General features: G+C 38.8%; 1 protein-coding gene across 2 annotated transcripts in view; it reads right to left on the reverse strand.

The window, feature by feature from the left end:
- Positions 1 to 8483: 8483 nt before the first annotated feature.
- Positions 8484 to 27035, reverse strand: part of TMCO1 (transmembrane and coiled-coil domains 1) — a 56521-nt gene continuing 37969 nt past the window's right edge. Inside the window, exon 7 of one of the 2 annotated variants that reach the window (XM_003415213.4) lies at positions 8484 to 9179. In XM_003415213.4, the coding sequence (XP_003415261.1) occupies positions 9081 to 9179 (99 nt within the window). In that variant the 3' untranslated portion in view covers positions 8484 to 9080. Of the gene's footprint in view, positions 9180 to 21721; positions 21976 to 27035 lie in introns of those variants that run through there. The other variant, XM_064282893.1, reaches the window with a different exon arrangement.

Below are 27035 nucleotides of genomic sequence, written 5' to 3' on the forward strand. Positions count from 1 at the left end.
CTTTATTGACAGAGAAGATAAGATTTTTAATTAAATGGTGTGCCTTAAGTTATCCAGTAAATCTGGGTGAAACCAAGACTAAAAGGAAATGAAATTTGTTCATCCACAAGTCTGGCACTTTATCAGCAAGATTTCACTAGATAAAGCTAAAAGCTTTCAGACAAACGAACTTTAGAAAAATAATCTTCTGGCTCTAGCCTAGAGTCATTACAGATTGATGACTAAAGGGAGGAAAACAACAACAAATGGTCAAATAGTTGCTTAGTGCAAACAGAAGCAAAATAATTGGACATTTCACTATTCAACTGTTTTTAGCAAAGTCTTCTTATAATTTACGAAGTATCTTTATATACATTATTCTCATTTGATCTTTATAACAATGTTATAAGTATTCAGGTTACTGCAGAAATTATTGTCCTTTTATTGGATGAGGAAACCAAAGCTCACAGTAGCCAGTAGTTGTTTTTCAGCCCAGAATCCTACTCAATTCACGTTTGTATCCACAATGTTCTGGCACAGGATCATGCACAAAGATGGTGCTCTGTATGTGCTTGGTGAATGGGTGAATGAATGTATGCAATTTTATCCTGATACTGATGTCAGGTTCTTGGTGTTTTTCTGGTCTTCCTGGAAAATTTGCTGTTCTGATTTTTTTTCACTGGCTAACATAATGGAGTCAAAGTCTTAAACCCATCATACAGAAATATTGCCCCAAATTTGACTTCAGCTTAAATGCCTAATTCTTCAAGTTCCAAAGTGATCTTTCACTCTTCCTCTTCAGAATATCCACCCCCCCTCCAACTACCTGGTGGAACCCATTAACCAAAAAAAAAAAAACCCTAACCTGTTGCCGTCAAGTCGATTCGGACTCACAGTGACCCTATATGACAGAGTAGAACTGCCCCATTTGGTTTCCAAGAAGAGCCTGGTGGATTCGAACTGCTGACCTTTTGGTCAGCAGTTGTAGCTGTTAACCAGTATGCCACCAGGGGTGAAACCCAGCAGTGGGTAGTAAATTAACTTGGGGGTTGTGATCAAAATTAAAAGGAAAAATAAAATATCAGAGTGCATATAATAAGTGTAAGTCTTTATTTCTGAAACTTCTACAACAGGGTTGGAATGATGAAATGTATTCCTTACCATGGGTTGTGGTCAAAAAGTTTGAATATTACCCTGCTTGAAAATGTAAAATTTTCTCTAGAATGGAACTGATGGTCTGTCACCATATTGATAGCCAACCAGGAGCGGCATAGCCGTTATCAAACAAAGCCTTAAATGACAGCACTGGGTGTGGCTCAACTGGGAGCTGCTCAGACCAAGGGGAACCTGCCCCTCCTGTCCCTTGTCCTGAAAGCTCTGGGTGTGGCTCAAACCATTCTTACCCAGTTTACTAGCCGAAAGAAAAAATTTATATGCCGAAGGAAAAAATTCAATTTGTTTTATTGCACCTGTGCACCACGATAACCTATGTAGTCCATAATGTTTGTATGTACTTCCTTGTAAAAGTCAGTGTAAAAGGTTCTGCCTCCCTTTGTTTGGGGAGCTTGATTTGAGGTATACACCTCCTTGCTCCTTGCCTGTGGGCTTGCAATCAAGTGCCCTCCTCACTTTGGTGTATCTTTATTGACAAGAAGCCGAACCTGGCAGGACCTGCTTTGGGTAAGAATATCAAGCAGGTTTCAGAGTTTTTCAACTTTCTTGACATGACCTCTATTTAAGATGAACTCTGCTCACAAATAGTTGGAATAATTATACACCTAAACATCATTTTTGTGTATTAGAAGGCCTTTGTTTTAAGAATTTCTTGAGCAGTCAGATGGGCCTTGGGTCCAAAAACAATTTTCTGAAATAAAAAATGTTTAGTTTCCATCTGCAGAAGGCCATTTAAAATATCATCTCGTGGTGGACTTATGTTCATCCTCTTCCTTGCTCATCTGGTGACAGCTGGGGAATCTTCTGATTTAACATTTCAAAAAATTTTTCTAAGATTCAAAAAGTTTTGCTAATAAATAGCATTCAGTTGGTCAAAGAGGAATGTGAGGAAGTTTTGAAAAAATAGAACAGAGGCAGTGATAATCATTTAAATGATATTCTCTGGGGAGCTCTGATTTGTTTTACATGAGGACATTTTGCATACAAAGGGTCCAGATGGGTTTCAAGTTCAGCAATTTGACATGGTAGCCCCAATGGGTCAGTACTATTGGGTGCTGTGGTAGAAAGAGCATGGACCCTGGAACTTAAGATCTGGGTTTTTCCCGGTACTGCCACTTACTTGTATCCAATCTTGGCTAAATCACTTAAAATCTCAGAGCCTGTTTGGAGATAATAAAAAGATAGCTTATCTACCTCATACAATTGCTCTTTGAAGATCAAATGCTTTTACTATGGCAGGTATAATGTCAATTGCTTTATATAGTCCATGAAAAATATTATGTGGTAAGAAACCCCTTTATCTGACGTGACTGGAACCAGTAATTTGTACATTTATCTAAAAAGTCAAAGGGTGGAAATGTTACCGGGTGGAAACCCCAGGTTCTTGCTCGGCATGACTTGTATTGGCCAATAAACGAGAGACTGAGGTGGAAGAACAGAAAGGGAAACTTTACTGTGTGGTACGAGGAAATGGAGTCAGTTGGAGCTGCTGCTGCCATGGCTGTTAGCCAAGGGGGTGCAGGCAGATTACTTGGAAAGGGGTTGACAAGTAGGGAGATCATAAAAATCCCATCAGAAACAGTCTCAATCATGTTAAGTAGGCGCAATGGGGTTTACATATAACCTCCAAGCAAAAGCAGGGTTCAAATGCAAAGCTGGGGTAAGGGGAGAGGAAGCCTAACAAAGGGAACCAAACCCACTGCTGTCAACTCCGACTCATAGCGACCCTATAGGACAGAGTAGAATTGCCCTGTAGGGTTTCCAAGGAGCACCTGAGGGATTCAAACTGCCAACCTTTTGGTTAGCAGCCACAGCTCTTAACCACTACGCCACCAGGGTTTCCAGCAAAAGAAAACCAGATTTTTAAAAAATACAACATGTTGGGGAAGAAGCCAGGCAAAGAAAACATGATTTTTAATACAGCACTGTGGGGGCTCTGTCTCAGAATCATGAAATAATATGTACTCATTTTTATTTTAATCTAAAACATACAAATATATACCCATTCACTTCCGATGTAGGGCTAAGACTTTTTGCTTGAGTCTATTGATTGGAGTTTTTTTTCTGCATAAACTCAACCCAAAATGTGTCCCTTCTGATGTCCAGTTTTGTTTCTTTAGAGTATGAACTAAAACACCGAGAAAGGATCTAAATGCTGACCTTTCTAAATTTTTATTACTTTTTTAGTCTCTGTTATTTCACCCATGTTTAAAAAAAAACAAAAACAAAAAAACCATTGCTGTCAATTCTGACTCATAGCAACCCTATAGGACACAGTAGAACTGTCTTATAGGGCTTCCAAGGAGCAGCTGGAGGATTCGAACTGCCGACCTTGTGATTAGCAGCCTGAGCTCTTAACCACTGGGCCACCAGGGCTCCACCCACATGTTAGTTAACAGAAATTATTTTTAGCAACTTGTTTCTATTATTTCAAACCATTCAACTCAGTTTTCATAGAAATAACACTTTCCACATTCATATCTTATTAATTTACACAATATTTATATAATTAGAACATTAGAATAACAAAAGCAGTGATGTTGTACAGTCCACTGATGGAAGCTGGGCATAGGCATGGCTGAGATCATTCAGCGTGCTGTGGGTAGGCCAACGTGCTTTTCAGAGGGGAGTCCTTTAAGTGTAAGTTAGATTAAACCCATTTTCAGATGAGGCAACTGAGGCTTAGAAAGTTAAGAGACTTGTTCATTTCTTATTAATTATTCATATATGAAGAGCTCAGACAGAGATACAGGGAGGGGAAACCTAATCCAGCCATTAAGCGTTACAGAACGTTTTCAGGAGGGGTGATGCTTGAGCTGGGTTAAGAATAGGAGAAAATCACACAAAGAAGAAGAATATTTCAGGTAGAGAAAACAAAGGTAGCAAAATCCAAAAAGAATATGAAAAATGCAGAATTTGTTTAATAAAGCTTCTTGACTAAAGCTTAGGATGTATCGGGGTGGGGAGGGGTGGGAAAAGGTGGGGAAAGACTGGAGATCCAAATTGGGGTGATTTTGTGTGCTAAATCATTTAAACTTACTGAAAGGCTACTGGGAGCCGTGGGATGACTTGAGAGCGGCATCACAATCAGATTTATATTTCAGAAAGGTCATTGCCACAGCAGGACAAAGGATGGACTGCAATGCTACTGCAGAGAAATTAAGGGAACGCTTGGTGTTGGTGACATGGAGGCCACAGGGAATTCTCTTCCCCCTGATCGCCTCCCTTTAGCCAGCCTTTCTTCTTTAGCGGGAAAGAAGAAAGGGACGATGTCTTCATAGACAGCGTTCCTGCAATCCCTACTATTGGTTTAAAATAAGATAGAATTGTTTCTTGTAATATCCTGTACCTGCCTATCTTTCCACACATTATGTGCCTTATGAATGGGGTTACACCCATAAAAGAAGTATCATAAAGGGTGATTAAATGCCCATCTCTATGTAGGCTAATTGTGTTTTTGTGGGCTAGACTGGAAACCCATTAAAATACTACATACCATTTTTTTAAATGAAAAAGCAGCCCCTAAATATTAAAATCAAACAATGAACACAAATGTATATGAAGTTGGTGGCATAACTTCAAAAAAAGAAACTATTCCAGGTAGCTTGAAATCTCAATAATTTGACTGTGAACTTATAGTGGTATGTACCCTAAAGACAAAAAACAAAACACCAAAAAACTTGAAACTGCAATCCTATTATTGGTGTACTGTTGGTGCTGATATTCTGAGACTTTGGGTATATATTAAGGGATTACAGTAATAAATAATTATGTCATATTCTATTATTCCTGGTTTTGAGAACTGGTTGGTATTCTTAGTATGGGCTAGACATAGATCAAAGAAATTAAAAAAAAACTCTGCGGCCTTGAATTTAAGCGGGTAGTAGTATAAATTCCTGATATGTTTCATCTTAAAAACACACATACAATGCCACCACCAACAAAGCACATTACGTACTAAAACAAACCAAACCCGTTGCTATCACGTCTTTCTCCCATGGAGTGGCCAGTGGATTCGGACCATACGGACCATGGGCCTTTCAGTTAGCAGACCTTTTGGTAAGCAGCTGAGCGCTTAACCACTGAGCCTAGAAACTGTGACTAAGTAGTCTCAACGAGCATCCTGAGAGCTCTGATTGCAGTTTCCAAACACCATTTCCCAGTAAAAGGAACCAGGCCTCCTCAGAGAAACTCTTACCTCCAGGTCAAGCAGGAAATGTACAAGTTGAGCAGGTGGGGTTACAGACGATCTAAGATTGGCTGCCAGTTGGTAACTGTTGAAGCTGGATGATGCGTACTGGGTGTTCTTTATACTATACTTTTTACTTTCATATATTTTCGAGATTTTTCCCTTCTAAAAAGTTTTTTTAAAACTCAAAAAGTAAGCAGTAAATTAAAACAAAATAAAAAACTGTAACTTAAGCGGAAGTAATTCAAAGAGAAAGTACACGGTACTTTTATTGAAGTGCGGCATTGAAATATGCAAAATAAGGTATCAGTATGTTGAAAAAAAATGATTATATACCAGTACGTGGCAAAATGCTTCTGATGTTGATGTAGGGAGGATCTGGTTACTCTATCAATCCACTGATATTTAGGCTTAACCTTACTGATCAGGTGTCTTCCCCTTCTCTTCTGAGTCATTTTTAAGTCTCTGACGCCAATGAAGAGGATGGCTTGCCCTAGTAGGACAGGGATCACTGCCTGGTCAAGGGCGTGTGAGCACCTATACACATTTGCTTTCCAGTTTCTAAACTGGCTTACCTTTTGGAATGCAATCTGTTAATAAGTTCAAGTTTACCTACATTTTTTAAAGTTTGCTCCTTTAGCACATGACCACAACCGGAGTAGCCTAATGTAGACATTAACAATACTTAGTTTTTTAAACTACAAAAGGTAAAGTCTGTGCCTTACGTAGGCAAAGCAGCCAAATCAAATGTTTGGAGAGATGTTCAGAGATCTCTCTGGCTTGAAATGTCATCTCCAATGATTCAGCATTGGTCTGGATCTAGAGTGCCATCCAAATAACCAGTCTTGAAAAATGTTTAGGGTAGGTCATGTTTTAAAAACTGATTGTGAGGCTGCAATAGTCCTTAATATCTCCTTGAACTTAATCCCTGTGATGTGACAGGTTTATTTCTCCTGTAATATAGCCTTGCTATTGTGGCCTTTTAGGAACAGGGTAAACAGATGCTATCTCTCCTTCTTCCTTTCCCTTTTTACTTCTCCCTCTTATTCACTCTCTTCCATGGAAACACTTTTTAAAAATGAAAGCCTGATCCATATGAAATCTACTTAAACAGCAATAGCTTCAAAGCTTCAGGGTACAGATGGTAGAGTAGGTTTAAGATTCATTATACATTCTCATTTTTACAAAAATGGTGGTGGAATTTTTAATGTGGTTCCTTCTCTTGGTATACTTTTAGATATTCCATCATTTTCGTCATCATTGTTATCACAAACTTCACTTTTTCATTATCATTCTTTTATTGATTGTTTTAGCTGGGGTAGTTGATGACACGGAGAAAGACAATTAGAAGTCAGCTCTATCCATTATCAGGCATCCTTTCTGATTAAAATAACCTCAAAACAAGGATTTCTGTTACATTTTATCTGCTTTTAGTGAGCTTTTGCTGTGTTCCTATTCAAGTTGACTACTTTGAGGAAACAACAACAACAAAAAGACAAGGCTCCAACTTCAGAAAGCTCACAGGTAAGAGAAAAGATATATATATCTATCACAGTCACAGTCACGTTTGTTGGGTGCCATTCTAACGATATCCAAAAAAATTTATACACACACGCACACACACACACTCAATCCTTGTTATTCCCAGACTCTGTATTTGCACATTTATTTGTAAACCTGAAATCAATACTCCTGGAGCTTTCACAGTCATTCACAGACATGCACATGCACAGAGCCATGAAAAACCTGAGTTGCCTGGTGCAAAGGCTGGTTTCATATTCATTAAATCAGTGTCCATGGGTACTTTATAGACCATAACTACCATGAATAATGAGAACTGACTATATGTATAAAAAACACAGTGTGTGAGAGCCTAAACTATATGGTTTTAGGCTGCTTGGGTTCAAATCCTGACTCTGCCACTTACTAGCAATATGATGTTGAACAAGTTACTTGACCCCTCTTGCCTCAGTTTCCTAACTGTTAAATGAGGGTATTGTGTTGTTGTTGTGTGCCACGGAATTGATCTGGACTCACAGCAACCCCATATGACAGAGTAGATCTACCCCATAGAGTTTCCTAGGTTGTAGTATTTCCGGGAGCAGATTACCAGGTCTTTTCCCCTACGGAGCCACTGGTGGATTCAAACTGCTGACTTTTCCGTTAGCAGCCGAAAGCTAAACCACTGCACCACCAGACAAAAAAAAAAACCAAATGCAGTGCCGTCAAGTCGATTCTAACTCATAGCGACCCTACAGGACAGAGGAGAACTGCCCCATAGAGTTTCCAAGGAGCGCCTGGTGGATTCGAACTACCAACCCTTTGGTTCGCAGCCGTACCACTTAACCACTACGCCACCAGGGTTTCCCTGCACCACCAGAGCCTCTTCAAATGACAATAAGAACAGTAATTCCTCACGTGGTTGTCATGAGATGTCTTAAACAAGATGACTATAAAACACTTACATTTATCCAAATATTTTATCAATTTCTGTGTTGACCATTTTTTCTTGTACCTGGGTGGTGGTTTTTTTTCCTTTCCCTGAAATATATCCTCTAATAATTTGATTATCTTAGTTTTTGTATGTCTGGAAATGTTTTTATTTTGTTCCCTATGCCATGGTTTTGCTATGTATAAAATCCCAGGTTGGTACTATTTTCTCTCAGCACTTTGAAGATAATACTGCACCATCTTCTAGTCTTCACTATTGCTGACAAGAAGTTTGCTATCAGTGTACTGGTTGTTCCTTTGTGTCTTTTCTTACTGGTAGATACCTACATGTATATGTTTATTGCCAGAGTTATCTACACAGGACTTCTAATTGCACTGATTATGGGGAGGATCATGGCATAAGTGTCTTCCTTCCTTACGAAGGAGCACGATAGGAACGGAAGGCCATCGTAGCTAAAAAGACTTTCCATAAAATAAATCACATGTAAATATAACCTTGCCTCCAGGGAGGACCTAAGTGTGCCCTCACAAGAATCCCATAGTCTGCATTAAGATATGAAAGGAACTGCTGAGGACCTTCATTTTTATACTCTCTCCTGTGAACTACTACTTTCTTTTGTACTCTTGCTTCCAAATTCCAATACCAGGACGACTCTGTATTTTGAGCAAATGAGGTGAGTACGATAGAACAGTCTATTAAATTTTTTTATTTTAGACCTTCCTGGCCAATGTCTACCCTTTTTTTTCAGATTGCTAAAAACATGTGGCAAAGTAAAACAAAACAGATCTCTCTTTTTAGATGAAGTAGTTAAAAATTTGGCCTCTATTAACTTCTAGTTATATATTTGGCTTGAAAAAAATCAAATACAACAAATAGCTCCAATTAACTATCTAAAGAACTAAATTTTTCCCCAGCTCTCTAAATGCTCAAGGAAAGCCAGCTTCCCTGGTAGCTGGCACACAGCACAGTCTTGTGGATCAGTCCCACAGAAAATATTTGTGTGAGCAGAACAAGAAAGGTGCCATTTGTTCTTCATTACACAAACATCACCTAAAGTTACCTAATCAACATGCTCATTAAAAAAAAAAAAATTACCTGTGACCAAAAGCACAGCCATGTTTGTTGGGTGCCATTCTAAATCTAATCATATGCAAAAAGCTAGAAATAACTCAAAGCTAGAAAGTGGCCTGAGTGCTAAGGCTGCCTGTGGCTCTGGTTACAAAACAGTTGCCAGCCTGATGTGAGTATCTAACAAGAATGAAAGGAGATAAGTGGTTCTGCTTGATTTCAGGAGAACTTCCCAGAAGGAGGTGGAGGGCCAAGAAATCCACCTGCCTGCTTGGTGGCAGCTCGCGAAGGGGCAAGGCCAAGAATCTTCTGGATGTTCTGTGGAGAAAATGTAATAAGAACTGCGTCTTAACATGAGATACTGAGAAGTGTTTTAAATAGATTGCAAACAAAGTGACTGCATACAAATTAAACGTACCACTATGACCTGAAATAACCAGTCTTATTTTTATAAAAGCCTACAATGTTATAAGATCATAGATCAGCGAAAGCCTTCTTATCTGATGGGAATTTAGTCTACTAACCAAAGGAGCTGATTTCTGCAAGTGGAGAATCATAAAAAGAAAGTCTTTTACCTTAACATATATTCATTAGTCATTTCTCGTAGTAGGGCCCTTTTTTTGAGTATGGGTGTTCTAGAGGGTGTTAGTCATTACTGTACTGTCAACAACTTTCTGTTTCAATTGCCTTAAAGTGGTGAGAGAAATTAAGAGATCTGCAAAGCAACCGGGGTCCAGAACCCTCGTAGATTTTTATCATCCCCCGCCCCATCTTTTTCAGTTGTGTCACCCATACCTAATTCAACAGGATTTCTTTTTAGAAACTTACCTTCATTGAGTCTTTTCAAACTTACTTCTTATAAAACAACTATTTTTACACTCAGGTTTCATTAGTTAATATGCATTTAATAAAATTCATATAGATAAAACCCGTTGCCGTGGAGTCGATTTCGACTCATAGTGACCCCACAGGGCAGAGTAGAACAATGAGTAAAACCAGGATAAAAAGGATAAGGATAAACACAATGGACTCTTGAAAGGCAGTGACTCCACTGGTGGGAGCAGACAAGCACAGGCGTATTAAAGAGCAGTCCTGAGTGGAGTGTGGCATGGGGTCAATTGGTATGCTTCAAAGAGGGGAGGAGAGGGTTTATGAATGTGAAGAGGATAAGTAGAGATCAGTGGTTAAGAGTTTATACAGCATTTTAGAGACCATCTGATTCTTCCTGCTCAATTCCTTATTTTATATTTGAGGAAACTAAAATTTGGAAAAAGAAGATGGGTTGTCCAAAATTACAGCTAAATTAAGAATAGAGTCAGGATTAAAACACATGTGCTTTGATTCTTAATCTAAGGGTCTCTTACACAGTACCTCCTGTGAAAATTCTGGTCTTCAGAACAAACTCCATCCTGTGGTAGGCAGGTTAGCATGTATGCGTTCATTCACTCATTAGTTATTGAGTACCTGTTGTACAGGAGGCACTGGGAGCTACCCACACCCCACCCCCAGGCCTAGTCTTAAAGAATGATGATTGCTACAGACGTGAATGTGTATATTTCTGAGATAACTCTGTCAGAATATAATGGAACGTTTAAAGATGACAAATAGAACTTGAAGTATCATTTGTATTTACCATAAAGTATCATATATACATATTCATTGCATAATGCTACAGCTCATGCTTTACTTTGAAAAGAAATCTGAAAACAGGTTAAGAAGAAAAATCACCAAATGGGCAATACCTGCCCAAAAGCAAAGACGAGAGGCAGGAAGGGCCAGGAAACCTGGATGAATGGACACTGAGAACCAGGGTGGAAAGGGAAAGGGGAGAGTGCTGACACATTACAGGGATTGCAACCAATGTCACAAAACAACTTGTGTATAAATTTTTGAATGAGAAACTAATTTGCACTGTAAATTTTCACCTAAAGCACAATAAAATTTAAAAAAAAAAAAAAGAAGAAGACTCGATAACTAGATCAGGGTTCCTCTCCTTAGTAAAGCTGGAGAAAGGTCTGAGTATATGTATTACTCATAAAAAAATACCTGCTTCATGTCCACCTCTAAAAAATCCACCACACAAAGCAATAAGAAGACCAAATGATATTTGCTTTATTTAATCAGTAAGTATTTACTGAGCATCTACAAGCTGGCATTATGAAAAGTTACTTTAAAGATAAAATTTGAAATGATAAGATATTACAGAATTAGCTGCTGATAAAAATATTTTCCACTTAGCAAATACAGTATTACAGTCTACACAAAATATACAAGGGCTCCTTGCTCTGTTATTCTGCAGAGACAGGGGTCAATTAAATGAGTCCTTATCCTTTTAGAGATAAAGTACCAGTACAAAAACTTCTGGTAGCCTTTAAATTACAGGTTTACTGTGATTTAAAGAAGACAACTGAAAGGAAAATGATAAATTGAAGACATTTTGAAGACACAAGGTAAGAGTGTTGATAGTTTCACTCACTAAATTAAAAACACACAAATGATCACTGCGTGCAAGTCACTGCTCTACAAGAGAATAATTCAAACAGCAGCAACAACAAAAAGCATTAAAACTGAGGCACTCTGGCAATGTAGCTTGTAGATGCTCAGTAAATACTTATTGATTAAATAAAGCAAATTGGAAACTAGTGAGATCATATTATTTGGTCTTCTTATTGCTTTGTGTGGTGGATTTTTTAGAGGTGGACACGAAGTAGCTTTTTTTTAAATAAGTTTATTACATATACTCAATCATGGCCAGAGTTCGTGGAAATCCAGGCAGCTCTATACTTCGTTTTCTTGTGGCTCTTGCCACAGCTTCTGTGGGGGCACTAAATTAACCGTATCCATGTTACATTACTCCAGTATTAAAATACAAATACTTCGCACTTACTGCATGCAATCCTATCCTTTAGCGAAATTCTTAACAATCTGTTTAAATTCCTGTAGTCTTATAAATGAAGCCCAGGTCTTATGACCGTTTTTCTTCCACACAATTTTCCCCGGTTTCCTGTTAGTGAAACCTGTTCCTCTTAATGCCTAGTAGGAGCTATCAACGTTTACCAAAAACCAAAGATGAGAAGGCAAGGAGGGGCAGGAAAGCTAGATAAACTGAAACAGAACAAACAGAATGGAAATACGGAAATGCTGACATATTGCAAAACTTGTAACAAATATCACAATGTGTATAAAAATTGTTAAACGGGAATCTAATTTGCTGTGCAAACTTTCACCTAAAACACAATAAAATATTAAAAAAAAAATACATAGTAAGAGCTGATGATCTTAAGATGCAAGAGACCTAGGAAAAGATGAAAGGCCACTATTCTCTCCACAGAATAACACCCTATATTTCTAAGCACTTTAAAGTTCCCAAATAGTTCTCAGGACTAGATACTAGTTCCCAATTATCCCCACTTGGGAGATGTGAAAGGTGAGGCAGAGAGTACAAGTCAGGACTCAACTCATAGTACAGTATTTCTCTATTAAACCACCCTTTGCAAGATCTTTATCTGTAAGAATCTCTAAAGCTTTGTCTTAGAGATGAAAATCTTACAGCAGAGCCTATAAGATACATCAAAATTATGAAGACTATGTGAGCATACCGTAGAAAAATACATATGTACTATTAAGTCAATAAATGTGCCCTCTCTCTGTATATATATGACTTATATGTGTGTGCATAAAGTATACATGCTAGACTCTATGAATGCACAGCAAAATAATAGCTGTATACCCTTTTCTCATTCCCTGCCTCCTTCAACTTTTTGAAATGTTGCTGAACAGGATACTTTAAAGAAAACTATTTCTGTGGGTGCTATCTCAAAGTGAAGGTCATAGCATGAAGCTTAAAGAAGAACAGTCATAGTTAATAGTCACTGAGTACTTACTCTGTGCTCGACTTTGTTCTAAGCACTTCACACGTATGTTCTCATTTATATCTTCACAACAATTCAACGAAGCAGTTGCTATTATCATTATGCCCAGATAAAGAAAGGGAGATACCAATGGTCATAAAATTCAGTAAATACTTACTGATTATGTTAACGGAGAGGAACAACTCAGAAAAGGAGGGTGAGAATGGTTGCATGACCCAAAGAATGTAATCAATGTCACTGAATTGTCTGTAGAAACTTGAATTGGTATATGTTTTGCTGTGTATATTCTCAACAACAAAATAAATAAAACTTGCAAAGTAAATAAATACTCACTGAGCACCCTGCTGTTCAGCAGGTACTGTGTATATATTACCTCCTTTATATCTTTCTATAACCTCATCCATTCAATCTGACCTGACTGGTTTCCTGCAGACTCTTAATTCTCTTCCTTGACGTCAATTTTTCCGGCCTTCTTAACTAGCAAAATTTAGTTCAGAAAGATGCATTTTGTTAGAAGACAGGACTTTTAGTATGTTATGAAGATGCCATGGAAGAAAACTTAACAGCACAAATGCAAAATGCTGTAAGATGTCAAAAGATTTTAGAAGAACATAAAAGAACTATTTTGAATTTTTGTCTGGCCTGTGTAATAGGGTAACATCTGAAAAGTGTATGTCAGAAGGGAAAAACAAAGGAAAAACATTTTCCCATAATTATGCCTTCTGTTGGCAAGAAACCCAGAGAAATACCACTACAGGATTTGCGTTCCTTCCTCTTTGGTAAAGGGTAAGAACTGGTGATCAAGAAAAGGAAGCTGTTGGTTGCTAACTGGATATTTTGGGACGACCCAGGTCACTGGCAATAAACACATTCTGCTGAACTTTATTTCTTAGTCATTTAGCAAAAATAACTTAGCCATGGCAACCGTCAATTTGCTCTCTGTTAGTTTCTCTGGCAGCTGGTAACCAGCCTTCACTTCCAATTAACCACAGTTTCTCATCAGATTCCCCTAACATCATCCTCACTGTACCCACAAAGGTGTGCGTAAAATCTAACCACACCCAACAGTCTCTCTCAACATTCCTGAGGCTATCATTACATCCGAATAAACTGTCTAGGAGAATGACTTAGAGACTAAATATTTACTGGGAAAAAAGGATAATGCAACACTGGTATACTTGACACGTCACTGGGTTCAAAAACCAAAAACCAAACCCAGTGCCGTCGAGTCGATTCCGACTCAAAGCAACCCTATAGGACAGAGTAGAACTGCCCTGTAGAGTTTCCAAGGAGCACCTGGCGAATTTGAACTGCCGACCCTTGGGTTAGCAGCTGTAGCACTTAACCACTATGCCACCAGGGTTTCCATCACTGGGTTAGCAGTCAGAAAATTTAGGTTCCAGTACTGGCAAACTAAGCAATAAACAATAGGTAATGTCTTCACTTTACCAAATCTCAATTTCCTTACTCTTAAAAAAGGAGGGGGGAGTGGTGACTAGATGAGTAGTTTTCCTACTTAAGCCACAGAATTCTTTCTTTAAACAAAATCTGTGAAAGCCCAGTACAGAGAGAAGATAAAATAGGGTCGAGGACTTGAAGCTCCCTGGTAGGCCCTTCTTTTGCCCCTTCCTCCCCACCAAGGGCCACAGTTCCCCATGGCTCTAACATTCTAGGATTTATCTATGTTTTTACAAATCATATTGTAGACTTCAACACATACCTTGCAAAGTGAAAAGCAAGAGTATGAAAGGAGGATGGGAACGTCAACTCCGTACAAGGTAATGCCAGTTCCTCTGTAATAGTGAATATTTGTCATAGCTAGTCCAAAGATCTCCTTTGTACTGAAAGTGTTTTCTGCAGGCGTAAGAAGAGACGGTATCTCTTTTTTCCTCTCTCAAATTATGTCTCTTTCTCTTTAACCTATTTTATCTAATGAAAATTTCCCTAGACAGTCTCTTCTTTGAACATCAGTCATCAGAATATTGTGAATTTTAGTTTAATGGAGGAAAACTTGATTTTTTTTTAAAAAAATCTCGCAACGGAGGACAGAACCTAGTCAGCACCATGTCTAAAACTCGGAATGAAACTGAAGTCTTACTGGCTTGAAGAACCAAGGACAGGGTTCAGGGCAACCATGTTGTTGTTGCTGTTGTTAGGTGCTATTGAGTGGATTCCACCTCACAGCGACCCTACAGGTCAGAGTAGAACTGTCCCATAGCATTTGCAAGGAGCAGCTGGTGGATTCCAACTCCTGACCTTTTGGTTAGCAGCTGAGCTCTTAACCGCTACACCACCAGGGCTCCATAACAGCTGAAAATTTAGGGAAAAAATTCTAGAAGAGAAAGAGCCAACAGAGGGGGAGCCCCAAATTCTGCATATAAATTCAGCCCAAATTTCTGGCTGACCCTTAAGCTGTGCATGTGTGGGGTAGTCTCCAAGGAGCTCAGCTAAGATTAAAATAACAGATTTCAGCTGCTGCCTACCAAAAAGGAGACAGAGTTCAGAGTTTCAGCCCAGTCAAGTCAACTGCCGCTTAAACAAGACAAAACAAAACAAAACAAAACATCAACACTCTTCAAATAACAGAATCCAGAGACTCTACAATCTATCATTTACAATGTCCAGGGCACAATTCAAAATTACTAGATATATTGAGAAACAGGAAAAACGACTCATACTTAAAAGAACAAGCAACAGGTGGAAACCTAACCCGAGACGATTCAAATGTTAGAATTAGAAGATAAGGTTTTTAAAGCAGCTAAAAACTATCCCTAAACCCTTTGCTCTTGAGTCAATTCCAACTCATAGTGACCCTACAAGACAGAGTAGAGCTGCCCCATAGGGTTTCCATGGAGCAGCTGGTAGACTTGAACTGCCAACTTTTTAGTTAGCAGCCAAGCTCTTAATCACTGCACCACGAGAGTTCCCCTGGCAACATAGTGGTTAAATGCTACGGCTGCTAACCAAGAGATCAGCAGTTCAAATCCACCAGGCGCTCCTTGGAAACTCTGTGGGGCGGTTCTACTCTGTCCAATAGGGTCGCTGTGAGTCAGAATCGACACTATGGCCACAGATTTGGTTTTTGGTTTTTTAAAAACTAACCCTAAGGACATAAAAGAAAATATGCTTATGATAAATGAATAGTTAGGAAATCTCAGCAGTGAAAAAGATACCCCCCCCAAAAAACATGGAAATTCTGAAACTGAAAAATATCTGAAATAAAAATAAAATTTATTGGATGGACTTGGGGTTAACATAGATTAGAGATAATAGAAGAGTCAGTCAGCTTGAAGACAGATCAACAGTAATTGTCCTATCCAAAGAACAGAGAGAAAAAGATGTAAAAAAAAAAAATGAAAAGAGCCTCAGTATCCTGCTGAAAAATACCAAAAAAAGACTAACATATATGTAATTGGAGTTCCAGAAGAAGGATGGAACAAAAAATAAGAAGAAGACACAACGGCTGAAATGTCCCCAAATTTAATGCAAACCACGAACCCTAAGCCAGACAATCTAAACATACAAATGCACACAAAAACTGTAAGCACGTCATAATCAAATTGCTGAAAACCAAGCTTAATGAGAACATCTGAAAACAGCCAGAGAAAGCAACACATTGCCTACAGGGGTACAAAGATATAAAACACTTCTCATCAGAAAAAATGGAGACCAGAAGACAGTGGAAAGACATTTTAAAATGTTGTTGTCAGTTGCCACTGAGCCGATTCCGACTCATGGCAACCCCATGTGTGCAGAGCAGGACTGCTCCATAGGGTTTTCAAGGCTGTGACCTTCTGGAAACAGATCGCCAGGCCTGTTGTCCGAGGCACCTTTGGGTGGGTTCAAACCACCAACCTTTCGGCTAATAGTCAAGCACTTAAGCGTTTGTGCCACCCAAGGATCCCTTAAAATGCTGAAAGGATTAAAAAAAATTAAAAAACAGCCAACACAGAATTCTGTATCAGATGAGCAAGTCCTTCAGGAATGAAGGTGAAAAGTGTTTTCAGATAAATGAAGATGAAGAGAGTGCATTACTACCACACTTGTACTGTGAGAATTGCTTTGGGGGAAAAAAATCACTTAATCCTGTGGTGTGAGGGACAGACATTAAGGCAGGCCTCCTCAGTGACATGCTCCGCCTCCTGGACTCTGGCCTCACCACACACTCACATGCCTCCCTGTTTTCACTCATACTGCTTCCTATGCCCGGAACACTATGACAGGATTGGAAAACCACTACTCATCCTGAGAAACACAACTCAAATGGCCTTCCTCTATAAAATCTCAGAGCTAATTCCTGTGGCTACTGCGCTTCCGTAGCATGTTTTTGTTTTTTTTTTGTTGTTGTTTGTTTTTTTAAATTCCTATAGCATTTGTCCATTCACACACACATTATGCTGCTGGTCTGTCTTCCCACCTCTGTATTCTCAGCCTTAGGAGCCCCTGGGTAGGGCAAATGGTTAACGTGCTCATCTACTAACGGAAAGGCTGGTGGTTTGAGTCACCTTGGAAGAAAGGCCTGGCGATCTATTTCTGAAAAAATCAGCCATTGAAAACCCTATGGAGCACAGTTCTACTCTGACACATGTGGGACTGCCATGATTTAGAATTGACTTGACAGCAAATGGTTTTATTCTCAGCATCAGAGAAGAGTTCCTGGCATCATATAAAGACTGGAATCAAATCTTCAGCAATGACAGGGAACATTCTAAACAATACCTTAAACTCAGGTACTGAAACAATTCACAAAGATATCAGGTTAAGATGATGCCTGATAATCTGTTCTTTTCAATTTGGCTATGGATTTCTGAACCACGCGCATTCTGTAATTGATTTGCAGATAAAACACTACAAATGAAAACCTTTGTGGGTGAGTTATCCAAGCACTAATGAATTAAGCACTAAGCCTGAAATAAAGTGACATAAACTGATGACGAGATTCAGGAGATGGCAGGCATTTGGTCCTTCGCTCATTTTGAGGACTCCAAGATATGCCGTCACCAATATAAAACAGAACAAGTTTTCATACACTCAAATGGCATATGAAGATTCTTTGCCCTAGGAAAGCCAAAGTCCAAGAAAGAATAAAATGTACTTATTTTTATCACTGTCACGAGCACACATACCTACTGCAGGAGACAATGACGAGATTCCCGATACACTTGCAGATTATAACCACACACACAGAAAGTTATACATTAAGATGTGGTGACTAAGAAAAAAGGTAAGACAGTCTTTCATCCCCTTTTACTCAGGAAGCACTAATTCTTCTTGCTTTCAAAGAAATCTATCCATAGCTTTTACGTTTGTGTAAATTTATAAGAATGGATCAGTTTTCCCTTTGCAGAGTACCCTTCACCATTTAACAGGTAAATCTGCTTGGGTTTTTGCTGAGATTAAAGCACTTTGTATAGAGATCGGCATTTACATAATCGACTACCGACTCATAATAACCATGACAAATAAAGCTAGTCTCCTGGGAGTTGAAGAAATTTCTTTTTATTCTTCAATTCCATCACTACTCTGGACTAACTTGACAATTCTGGTGGAAGCTGGCAAACCACCATTTCTGTTGCTACAAATTCACACAAAGGGAACAGTTGTGATGTGAAGGTCAAGGCGGCTAATTAATATTAAGGAAGTAAACAAAAGTTAAGGAGAAAGATAAAATGAGGAAAGGTAGTTAGATTTATTTTAAGTTGATATGACTTATCACCGTAGTTCAATCTGTACAGAGAATCTCTGTTCTATCTTGGACTGGGGAATAAATATGAATTTTAAAAAAGACTCCGGAAGTGGAAGAGGGAAGGTTAATTGTTTTTTGTTTTTTTTTTTAAGTGAGACCTTAAAAACAACTACTAACATTTCTGGGATCATTCTCATCTGATTATCATAATACAATGAGGTTTACACAATATCCCATTTTACCTTTGTAAAAACTGAGACGTAGGTTGTATGGCTTTCTCAAAGACACCTAGCCAGTAAGTAGCAACAAGATTCAAACCTACTATGTTTCCTCGACCTTATGATACATTCCTCCTCAGTCCCATCATTTTTACATTTCCAAAGTATGAGTATGTCTTACAATTATTGTATGACCAGTATAGTATTATTTCTACTTTTCCCTAAAAGCTCTTGAGTCAATAGTGGGTCATATATCCAATATGACATCCTAGAATTGGAAAAAATATATATAATAGAGGAAAACCAGACTCACAAATACTTATACAAATTAGCAATGTGTCATAAAATTGCCTTAGTTTGGGTTTAAAGTTTAAACCTTGCTTATCTGCTTCTACTCGAAATGATTAGTATAACAGAAATAATTTTAAATGTACTTCTACACCTCCATATTTGATAATGATTTTAAGAAAGTGAAGCTATAGGTGGGAAAACTAAATTTTTTATTTCAAAAAAACACATAAGTTCCATGGGGGTAAGGACCATTATGTCAGTTTTGTTTACGACTATCTACCAAACACCCAGCACAAGGCTTGACTCACACATGCACTCAATTTTGTTGAACGAATAAATGAACAAACAGACAAGTCTATCAAAGAATTATTACTAACATGATAGTAAATTCTGTTCTGAAGAAAGAGGGAAAAAAAACCTGGTTAAAACAGATGGATACCCTTTATTCAACGTAAATTATATTTTCATCTAATAATAATAAAAAAAAAGACCATGTGCCACTGTACGACTCCCAATGATGGTGACCCCACGTAGGTCAGAGTGGAACTGTGCTTCACAGGGTTTACACTGGCTGGTTTTTTGGCAGTAAATTACCAGGTCTTTCTTCCTAGGTGGCCCTGAGTGGACGCGGACCTCCGGCCTTTTGGATGTCAGCTGAATGAGTGAACTGTTTGCACTACCCAGGGCCTCCTCATCATAATAAGGGGTATTATTATCATGAAGGCACAAGTGCTGATTGGCTTACTTACACCAACACTCACACTTAGTAAAAGAAGTGGATTCTGGCTGATACTATAGAGATGTTGTTAACTCGAATATGTAAATACAGCCGCAATCTTTTATAAATAAGATTTTTTAAAAACATAAACTATTCAGGACACCTGCCCAAAAAATTACCTATTCACTTCGGCAATTAAACTCTTGTCATTCTAAAGGTACTAATAACAGAAATGTTTTTCATTCTCCTAGTGCTATATTCTAAGATCTGCCCATTTAAACAAACAAGGCCACCTTCATTGTCAAAAAGGTAACCTGCATAAAATGTACATTATTTTTCATGTTTAGCATAAATTATTACCATAGTTGAACAAATCTATGGTTTTCAGTCACTGAAATAAAAACATGAGAAATTAGATTTCTCAGAATTAGGTTAGTATTACAGACCGACTTACATCCTTTAAAAAAAGGTCTCAAGCCAGTAGTGAATTGAAGCCTTAAGCTTAACAGCACTGGAATTACTAAATACAGGAAATCAGAAAGTTGGGCATAATAGAGGATTGGCTTGAGAACCCCTCAGGAAAGCTGCTACCATGGGCAGTCACTCCCTGTCCCACTTCTCCACATTCTTTTACTCTAAGGGTTTAGATTACACTGCCTAGCCCACCTTAGGGTCCTATTGTTAGATGCCATAGAGTTGGCTCTGACTCAATGGGCCTAATGCTTAATAGGAAGAAACATTGTTGCATCCTGAGCCATCTTCATGATTGTTGGTATATTTGAGTCCTCATGGCCCTCCAACATGCCAAAATACCTGATTATCTAAACAAGATGTGAAGAAAGAGGAAGTGCCCCAATTAAATACATGTTACTGTGATGTGAATAGATCGTCAGATTTCAAAGATGAATTTAGGCAAGATAAGACTATGTACGGTCAAGGAGTGCTGATGGCACAGTGGTTAAAGCACTTGGCTGATAAACAAAAGGTCAGAGGTTTAAACCCAGCTGCTCCGCTGGAGAAAGATGTGGCTATCTGCTTCCATAAAGATTGTTATTGTTGTTAGGTGCCATCAAGTTAGCTCTGACTCATAGCAACCCTATGTACAATGAACGAAACACTGCCCAATCCTGCACCATCGTCACAATCATTATGTTTGAGCCCGCTGTTGCAGCCACTGTGTCAATCCATCCACTGATTTTTCCTTGGTTCGTATTTTGTACATTCCACGTTCTGATTATTAATGGATATTTGCAGTTGTAATCTGTAAAGAATACAGTTTGCCCTATGGAGCAGTTCTACTCTGCTCTATGTGGGCACTATAGAGCAGAATCAACTTGATGACAACAGGTTTGGTTTTCTTTGGGTAAGGCTGAGGTCAATGAGGACAGAACTTCAGGGAAAATATTAGTCTACTAGTGACAGGGATTCATAGCATTCAAATAAAGCACATGAGCTTACTACATTGTTTTAACTACCTGGTTTCTTAACTCTTTGAAAACAGGGGTAGGCAACCTATGATCTCAAATGAATCTGATATTTTCCCCCCTAAAAATCACATAAGATTTTGCAAAGTACAAGATGGCAAAAAAATAGTAAATGAGGTACATCAGGATAAATTCCAAATGGATCCATGATTTGAATGTAAAAAATGAAACTGTAAAAGTACTAGAAGAAAACATGGATAAATTCCTTTTTTTATAACTTTGGAGTGGAGAAGACCTTCAACCATGACCCAAAATCCAAAGCCATAAGACTGATAAAAATTCAGTCAAGGAGAAAAAAAAGAGTGAACAAAATTTTACATGTAAAAATCATAAGTAAAGTAAATGAACAACAACAAATTGGAAAAATATTTGCAACTTACAGCACACACAGAGGGCTAATCTCCCTAAATAAGTAAAGAGCTAAACATTAAAAAAAAAAAAAGCAAACAGTCCAATAAAAAAATAGGCAAGGACATTATCAACTGTGAAAAGAAAAGAAAAAAATAAACAAAGCTCTTACAGGAAATAGAGATGTTCAATCCAAATGCAAATTAAAACCACAATGAGATATGAATTCTTACCTATCAGATTGCCAAAAATTGGCAAGTTTGACACTTGCCAATGGTGAGACTGGGGGAAATGTACACTCTTGTACGTTGCTCTCAGGAATAAAAAATGGCATAACCCCAATCGACAAATTTATATTTTGGTTTTGCATTAAGTGCTCACTATATCCTACTATACACAGGTAGTTTTAGGTATATAAAGGCAATTATGTAACTGGAGGTGGGGCCAAGACGGTGGAGTAGTCAGACACTTCCAGTGATCCCTCTTACAACAAAGACCTGAAAAAACAAGTGAAACGATTATATTTATGACAAAGCAGGAGCCCTGAACATCAAAGGCAAAGTTAGAAAACAGGCTGAGTGACACGGGGAGGGAGAGATGGTTCAGAAGCAGAGCAGAGCTGCTGGATCTGAACTGCCGGGAACCCTCAGGCACCATTCCCAGGAGTGACTGCAGCGGGCTGATGGTAGCGTTCGGCTCCAGTTTCCTCAGGGAGAAACAGCCAGCTGCAGAGCCTACTTACACCTCTGGAAACAGAGAAGAATGGCGCTCTCGGAAAAACCTAACTTCTTGAGTATATCTTACTGTACCTCCATCCTCCAAGCTGGCTGCAGTGGCTGCCAATCTCCCTCGGCCTGAGCTAGGCCCTGCTGAGCGCCTGGAGCCATTCTCCGTGCCTTGGAGGAGCAATAAATTCATAACTGGGGGAAAAGATAATCTGCCAGCTCCACTAACCTGGAGAGCTCAGGACAGAAGCGGCTCTTGTCTACGCATAAACCATCCGTGGACTTTGAATACCTTTCCTCCTTGCATGGACCTGTGTGGGCCTATTTCAGAATAGGCCCTTGTTGGCAGACTGCAACTGTTTCAGCTGTGCAGTGGAGAGGTGGGTGTTTGATGTTTGACACCGCTTTGCCTATTAAACAGGGTCCTCATCTACCCATATCAGAGGCCTAAGGACTAGTAGCTCCACTCATGTCACCCAGCCACCTGCGACAGGGGTTCAAGGCTAACCGGTACCTCCCAGTCCTTACAACCAAAAGCATTGGGTGCCCACGGTCTGTCTGCAGAACCCACCCACCTGTGCACTCTAGGAAACAGAGATGTGCTTTCCTCACAGACACTCGGGGGATAGTTGTTAGTCCCCTGCCTTGTTCAGTGTGACCCCTGCCGCAACCAGATACCTGTACCTTCACCAATCACCCCTGCCCCTCTAAGACTGTACCACACACTTGATGACCAACTACCTGGACACCTGAGCTGAATCCATATAAGAAAAGTGAATTGACTCCTAGGCTCGTATACCTGATAACAGCTCTAGCCATCTGATGACAGGATGTTAGAGCTTCAAAGGCAAAAATAATCAAGCTAGCTCACTCAAGCAACCTATTCGGGCATATCAAAACAAAACAAAGCAAGAAGCTAGGATACAGTAAGCAAACATAAAATAAACTAATACAATAACTTATAGATGGATCGGAGACAACAGTCAATATCAAATCACATAAAGAAGCAGACCACGATCACTTCAACAAGCTCTCAAAACAGAGAATCAAGGTATCTTCTGAATGAAGGTGACTTCCTGGAATTACCAGATGCAGAAAACAAAAGATTAATATACAGAACTCTTCAAGACATCAGAAGTGAGATCAGGAAGATCAGGCAATATGCAGAACAAGCCAAGGAACACACAGATAAAGCAGTTGAAGAAATTAAAAAGGTTATTCAAGAACATAATGAAAAATTTAATAAGCTGCAAGAATCTATAGAGAGACAGCAATCAGAAATTCAGAAGATTAAGACAATTATGTAACCACTACCTTAAAAGGGCTGGAGGGGAAAGGGGAAATAGGATGAAAATAAATACTGGACAAAAACAAAAAACCCTGTAATGTAAGGTAGATCTGACCAATCATTATGGAAACTTGCTTGAGTCATTTTATCCTGATCTCCCCATCACTCATGCTGCTTGTACAACCCAGAACAAAACAATTTCTTTATAGTCTCTTAAAATTACTTTATACTACAGTGTGTGTCTGAAACCAAGTGGCCTATTTTTTTTTTTTTTTTTTTTGGTCTAAGGATGGCTGTAACAGGAAAATCATAGTACGGTCTATAATTTGAGTTTCTGACATCTTCATATTTTATTCCTGCTAATTTCAGACATCTACATACTCCCCTATCAGGTAGTCTAAGATCCTAAAAAGCAAATGAAACAAAATAATAACAACAAAAACAAAACATGGAGATAGTAGGCTAATGTGCATTTTGAAGAAAGCGTACATTGCATAGTAACTGTCATGGATTGAACCATGTCCCCGTAAAATATCTGTCACTTAGCTGGGCCATCAGTCCCAGTATTGTGCGACTGCCCACCCTTTTATGTGGTTTCCCTACATGTTGTAAATCCTATCACTGTGATGAAATGACATGGATTAGTGGCAGTTATATTGATGAGGTCTACAAGATTAGGTATTGTGTCTTAAGCCAATCTCTTTGAGATATAAAAAGAGAGAAGTGAGCAGAGGGACATGGGGACCTCATACCACCATGAAAGCAATGCTGGGGGCAGAGCACATCCTTTGGACCTGAGGTTCCTGCGGTGAGATGCTCCTAGACCAAGGGAAGACCGATGACAAGGACCTTCCTTCAGAGCCGACAGAGAGACAGAAAGCCTCTCCCTGGAGTCGGTGCCCTGAATTCGGACTTCTAGCCTACTGGACTGTGAGAGAATAAATTTCTCTTTGTTATAGCCATCCACTTGGTGGTATTTCTGTTATAGCAGCACTAGATGACTAAGACAGTAGCATTTCAAATGCTAGTATTTGTTCATAATCCTTGTGCATGTAAGTCAATAATTAGTGAGTAACAGGTACAGAAACAATTTGCAGCTAGCAAAATAAAAACTATAAAGGCAGGTCATTTCAGCGAAATTTTCAAGATTTTGAAAAACTTGTATAGAATTTAGGCAATAAAATTTGCTGCCCAAAATGACTATCATTGAGGTTGCTGTAGCAAGGTAGAAGCTAACCTAGATTTTGATCTGTATACCAAAAGAATAAATCCTGCAAACACAATAGTTTTACAATAGCTGGGAAATACTATTGCTCTTACGTACTTTCCTCTTAGTAATATCCGAGCATAGCACTCGACAACTGGAAATCAAAGGACTTGGTTTCCTCCTTGGCTGAAAACAAACATGCTGAATTGTTGTTTTTTGCTGCCGTCCTCCCCCTTTTTTTGTATTAAACAAGCATTTATTTCATAGGGTTCCACCAATCTAGGCTCTGTGGATTCTCCTATTTTAACTTGACAGCATATATTTTATACTTTGGCTCTCAAGGGACAAGCACCTACGGCCTGCAAGCCAAATTTAGCCCACCACCAGTTTTTGTAAATAAAGCTTAATTGGAGCACGGCCACGTTCAACGGCTTACATACTGTCTCTGTCTCCTTTCACATGAAAACCACAACAGCAGAGTTGAGTAACTGATACTGTATGGCCCACAAAGCCTAAAATATTTTCTATCTGGACTGTGTTAGTTTTCTGTGGCTCCTATAGCAGATTACCGCAAACTGGTAAAACAACAGAAATGTATTCTCTCACAGTTTTGGAGGCCAGAAGTCTGAAATCAAGATGTTGGCATGGACATGCTCACTCTGAAGCTTCCAGGGAAGAATCTTTCCGGGCCTCTTTCTAGCCTCTGGGGGATGCCGGCAACCCCTGGCTTGCAGATGTATCACTCCAATCTCTGCCCCATCATCACCTGCTGTTTTCACTGTGTATGTCTGCGTTTCTGTGTCCAAATCTCCCCCTTCTTATAAATCCAGTTATGTTGGATTTAGTAACCACCCTAATCCAGTATGACTGCTTCTTAACTTGATGACATCTGTAAAAACCCTCTTTCCAAATAAGGTCACATTCTCATGTTCCAGGTAGACGTGAACTTTTGGGGGACAATCTTCACCCCAGTATGCAGACCCTTACAGGAGAAGTTTGCTGACACCCAGCGCAAATAAGCATTGCATTCCTGACAAAATTAACTCATAGACATACGCCTTATCACATCTTCTGAAATAACTGAAAGTAAAGACCAGACTGAGTGTTCTAAACGAAAATTCTTAATATTTAATTCATTTTCAAAAGTCTACAGTTTTGTTTTCTTTTTAAAATGCTACAGTTTTTCTACAAGACACTACTGTAAGAAACCAAAAGAGACCTACATAAGTGGAAAAACATACCTTACTCACAGACAGGAAGACTTAACATTGTAAAAATGTCTATTCTACCAAAAGCCATCTATAGATTTAATGCAATTCCTATCAAAATTCCAATGACTTTTTTTTATGAGATGGAGAAACAAATCACCAACTTCATCTGGAGGGGAAAGAGGCCCCGGATAAGTGAAGCATTACTGAAAAACAAGAACAAAGTGGGAGGCCTGACTTTACCTGATTTTAGAACCTATTATACTGCCACAGTAGTCAAAACAGCCTGGTATTGGTATTACAACAGATACATAGACCGATGGAACAGAACTGAGAATCCAGACATAAATCCATCCACATATGAGCAGGTGACATTTGACAAAGGCCCAAAGTCAGTTAAGTAGGGAAAAGACAGTGTTTTTACAAATGGTACTGGCATAACCAGATACCCATCTGCAAAAAAATGAAACAAGACCCATACCTCACACCATGCACAAAAACTAACTCATAATGGATCAAAGACCTAAATCTAAAATCTAAAATGATAAGATCATGGAAGAAAAAATAGGGGCAATGCAATTCTAAGAGCCCTAATACATGGCATAAACAGTATACAAAACAATACTAACAGTGCAGAAGAGAAACTAGACAACTGGGAGCTCCTAAAAATCAAACACCTATGCTCATCCAAAGGCTTCACCAAAAGAGTAAAAACATTACCTACAGATGGGGAAAAAGCTTTTAGCTATGACATTTCCGATCAGCATCTGATCTCTAAAATCTACATGATACTGCAAAAACTCAACCACAGAAAGACAAATAACCCAATTAAAAAATGGGCAAAGGATATGAACAGGCACTTCACTAAAGAAGACATTCAGGTAGCTAACAGATATGTAAGGAAATGTTCACAATCATTAGCCATTAGAGAAATGCAAATCGAAACTACAATGAGATTCCACCCCACTCCAAAAGGGCTGGCATTAATCCAAAAGACACAAAATAATAAATGCTGTTGAACTTGTGGAGAGACTGGAACACTGATACACTGCTGGTGGGAATGTAAAATGGTACAACCACTTTAGAAAGCAATTTGGCACTTCCTTAAAAAGCTAGAAATAGGAGTATC

The sequence above is a fragment of the Loxodonta africana genome, chromosome 3 (assembly GCF_030014295.1).
Source record: "Loxodonta africana isolate mLoxAfr1 chromosome 3, mLoxAfr1.hap2, whole genome shotgun sequence".
In the NCBI taxonomy this organism is placed as follows: domain Eukaryota; kingdom Metazoa; phylum Chordata; class Mammalia; order Proboscidea; family Elephantidae; genus Loxodonta; species Loxodonta africana.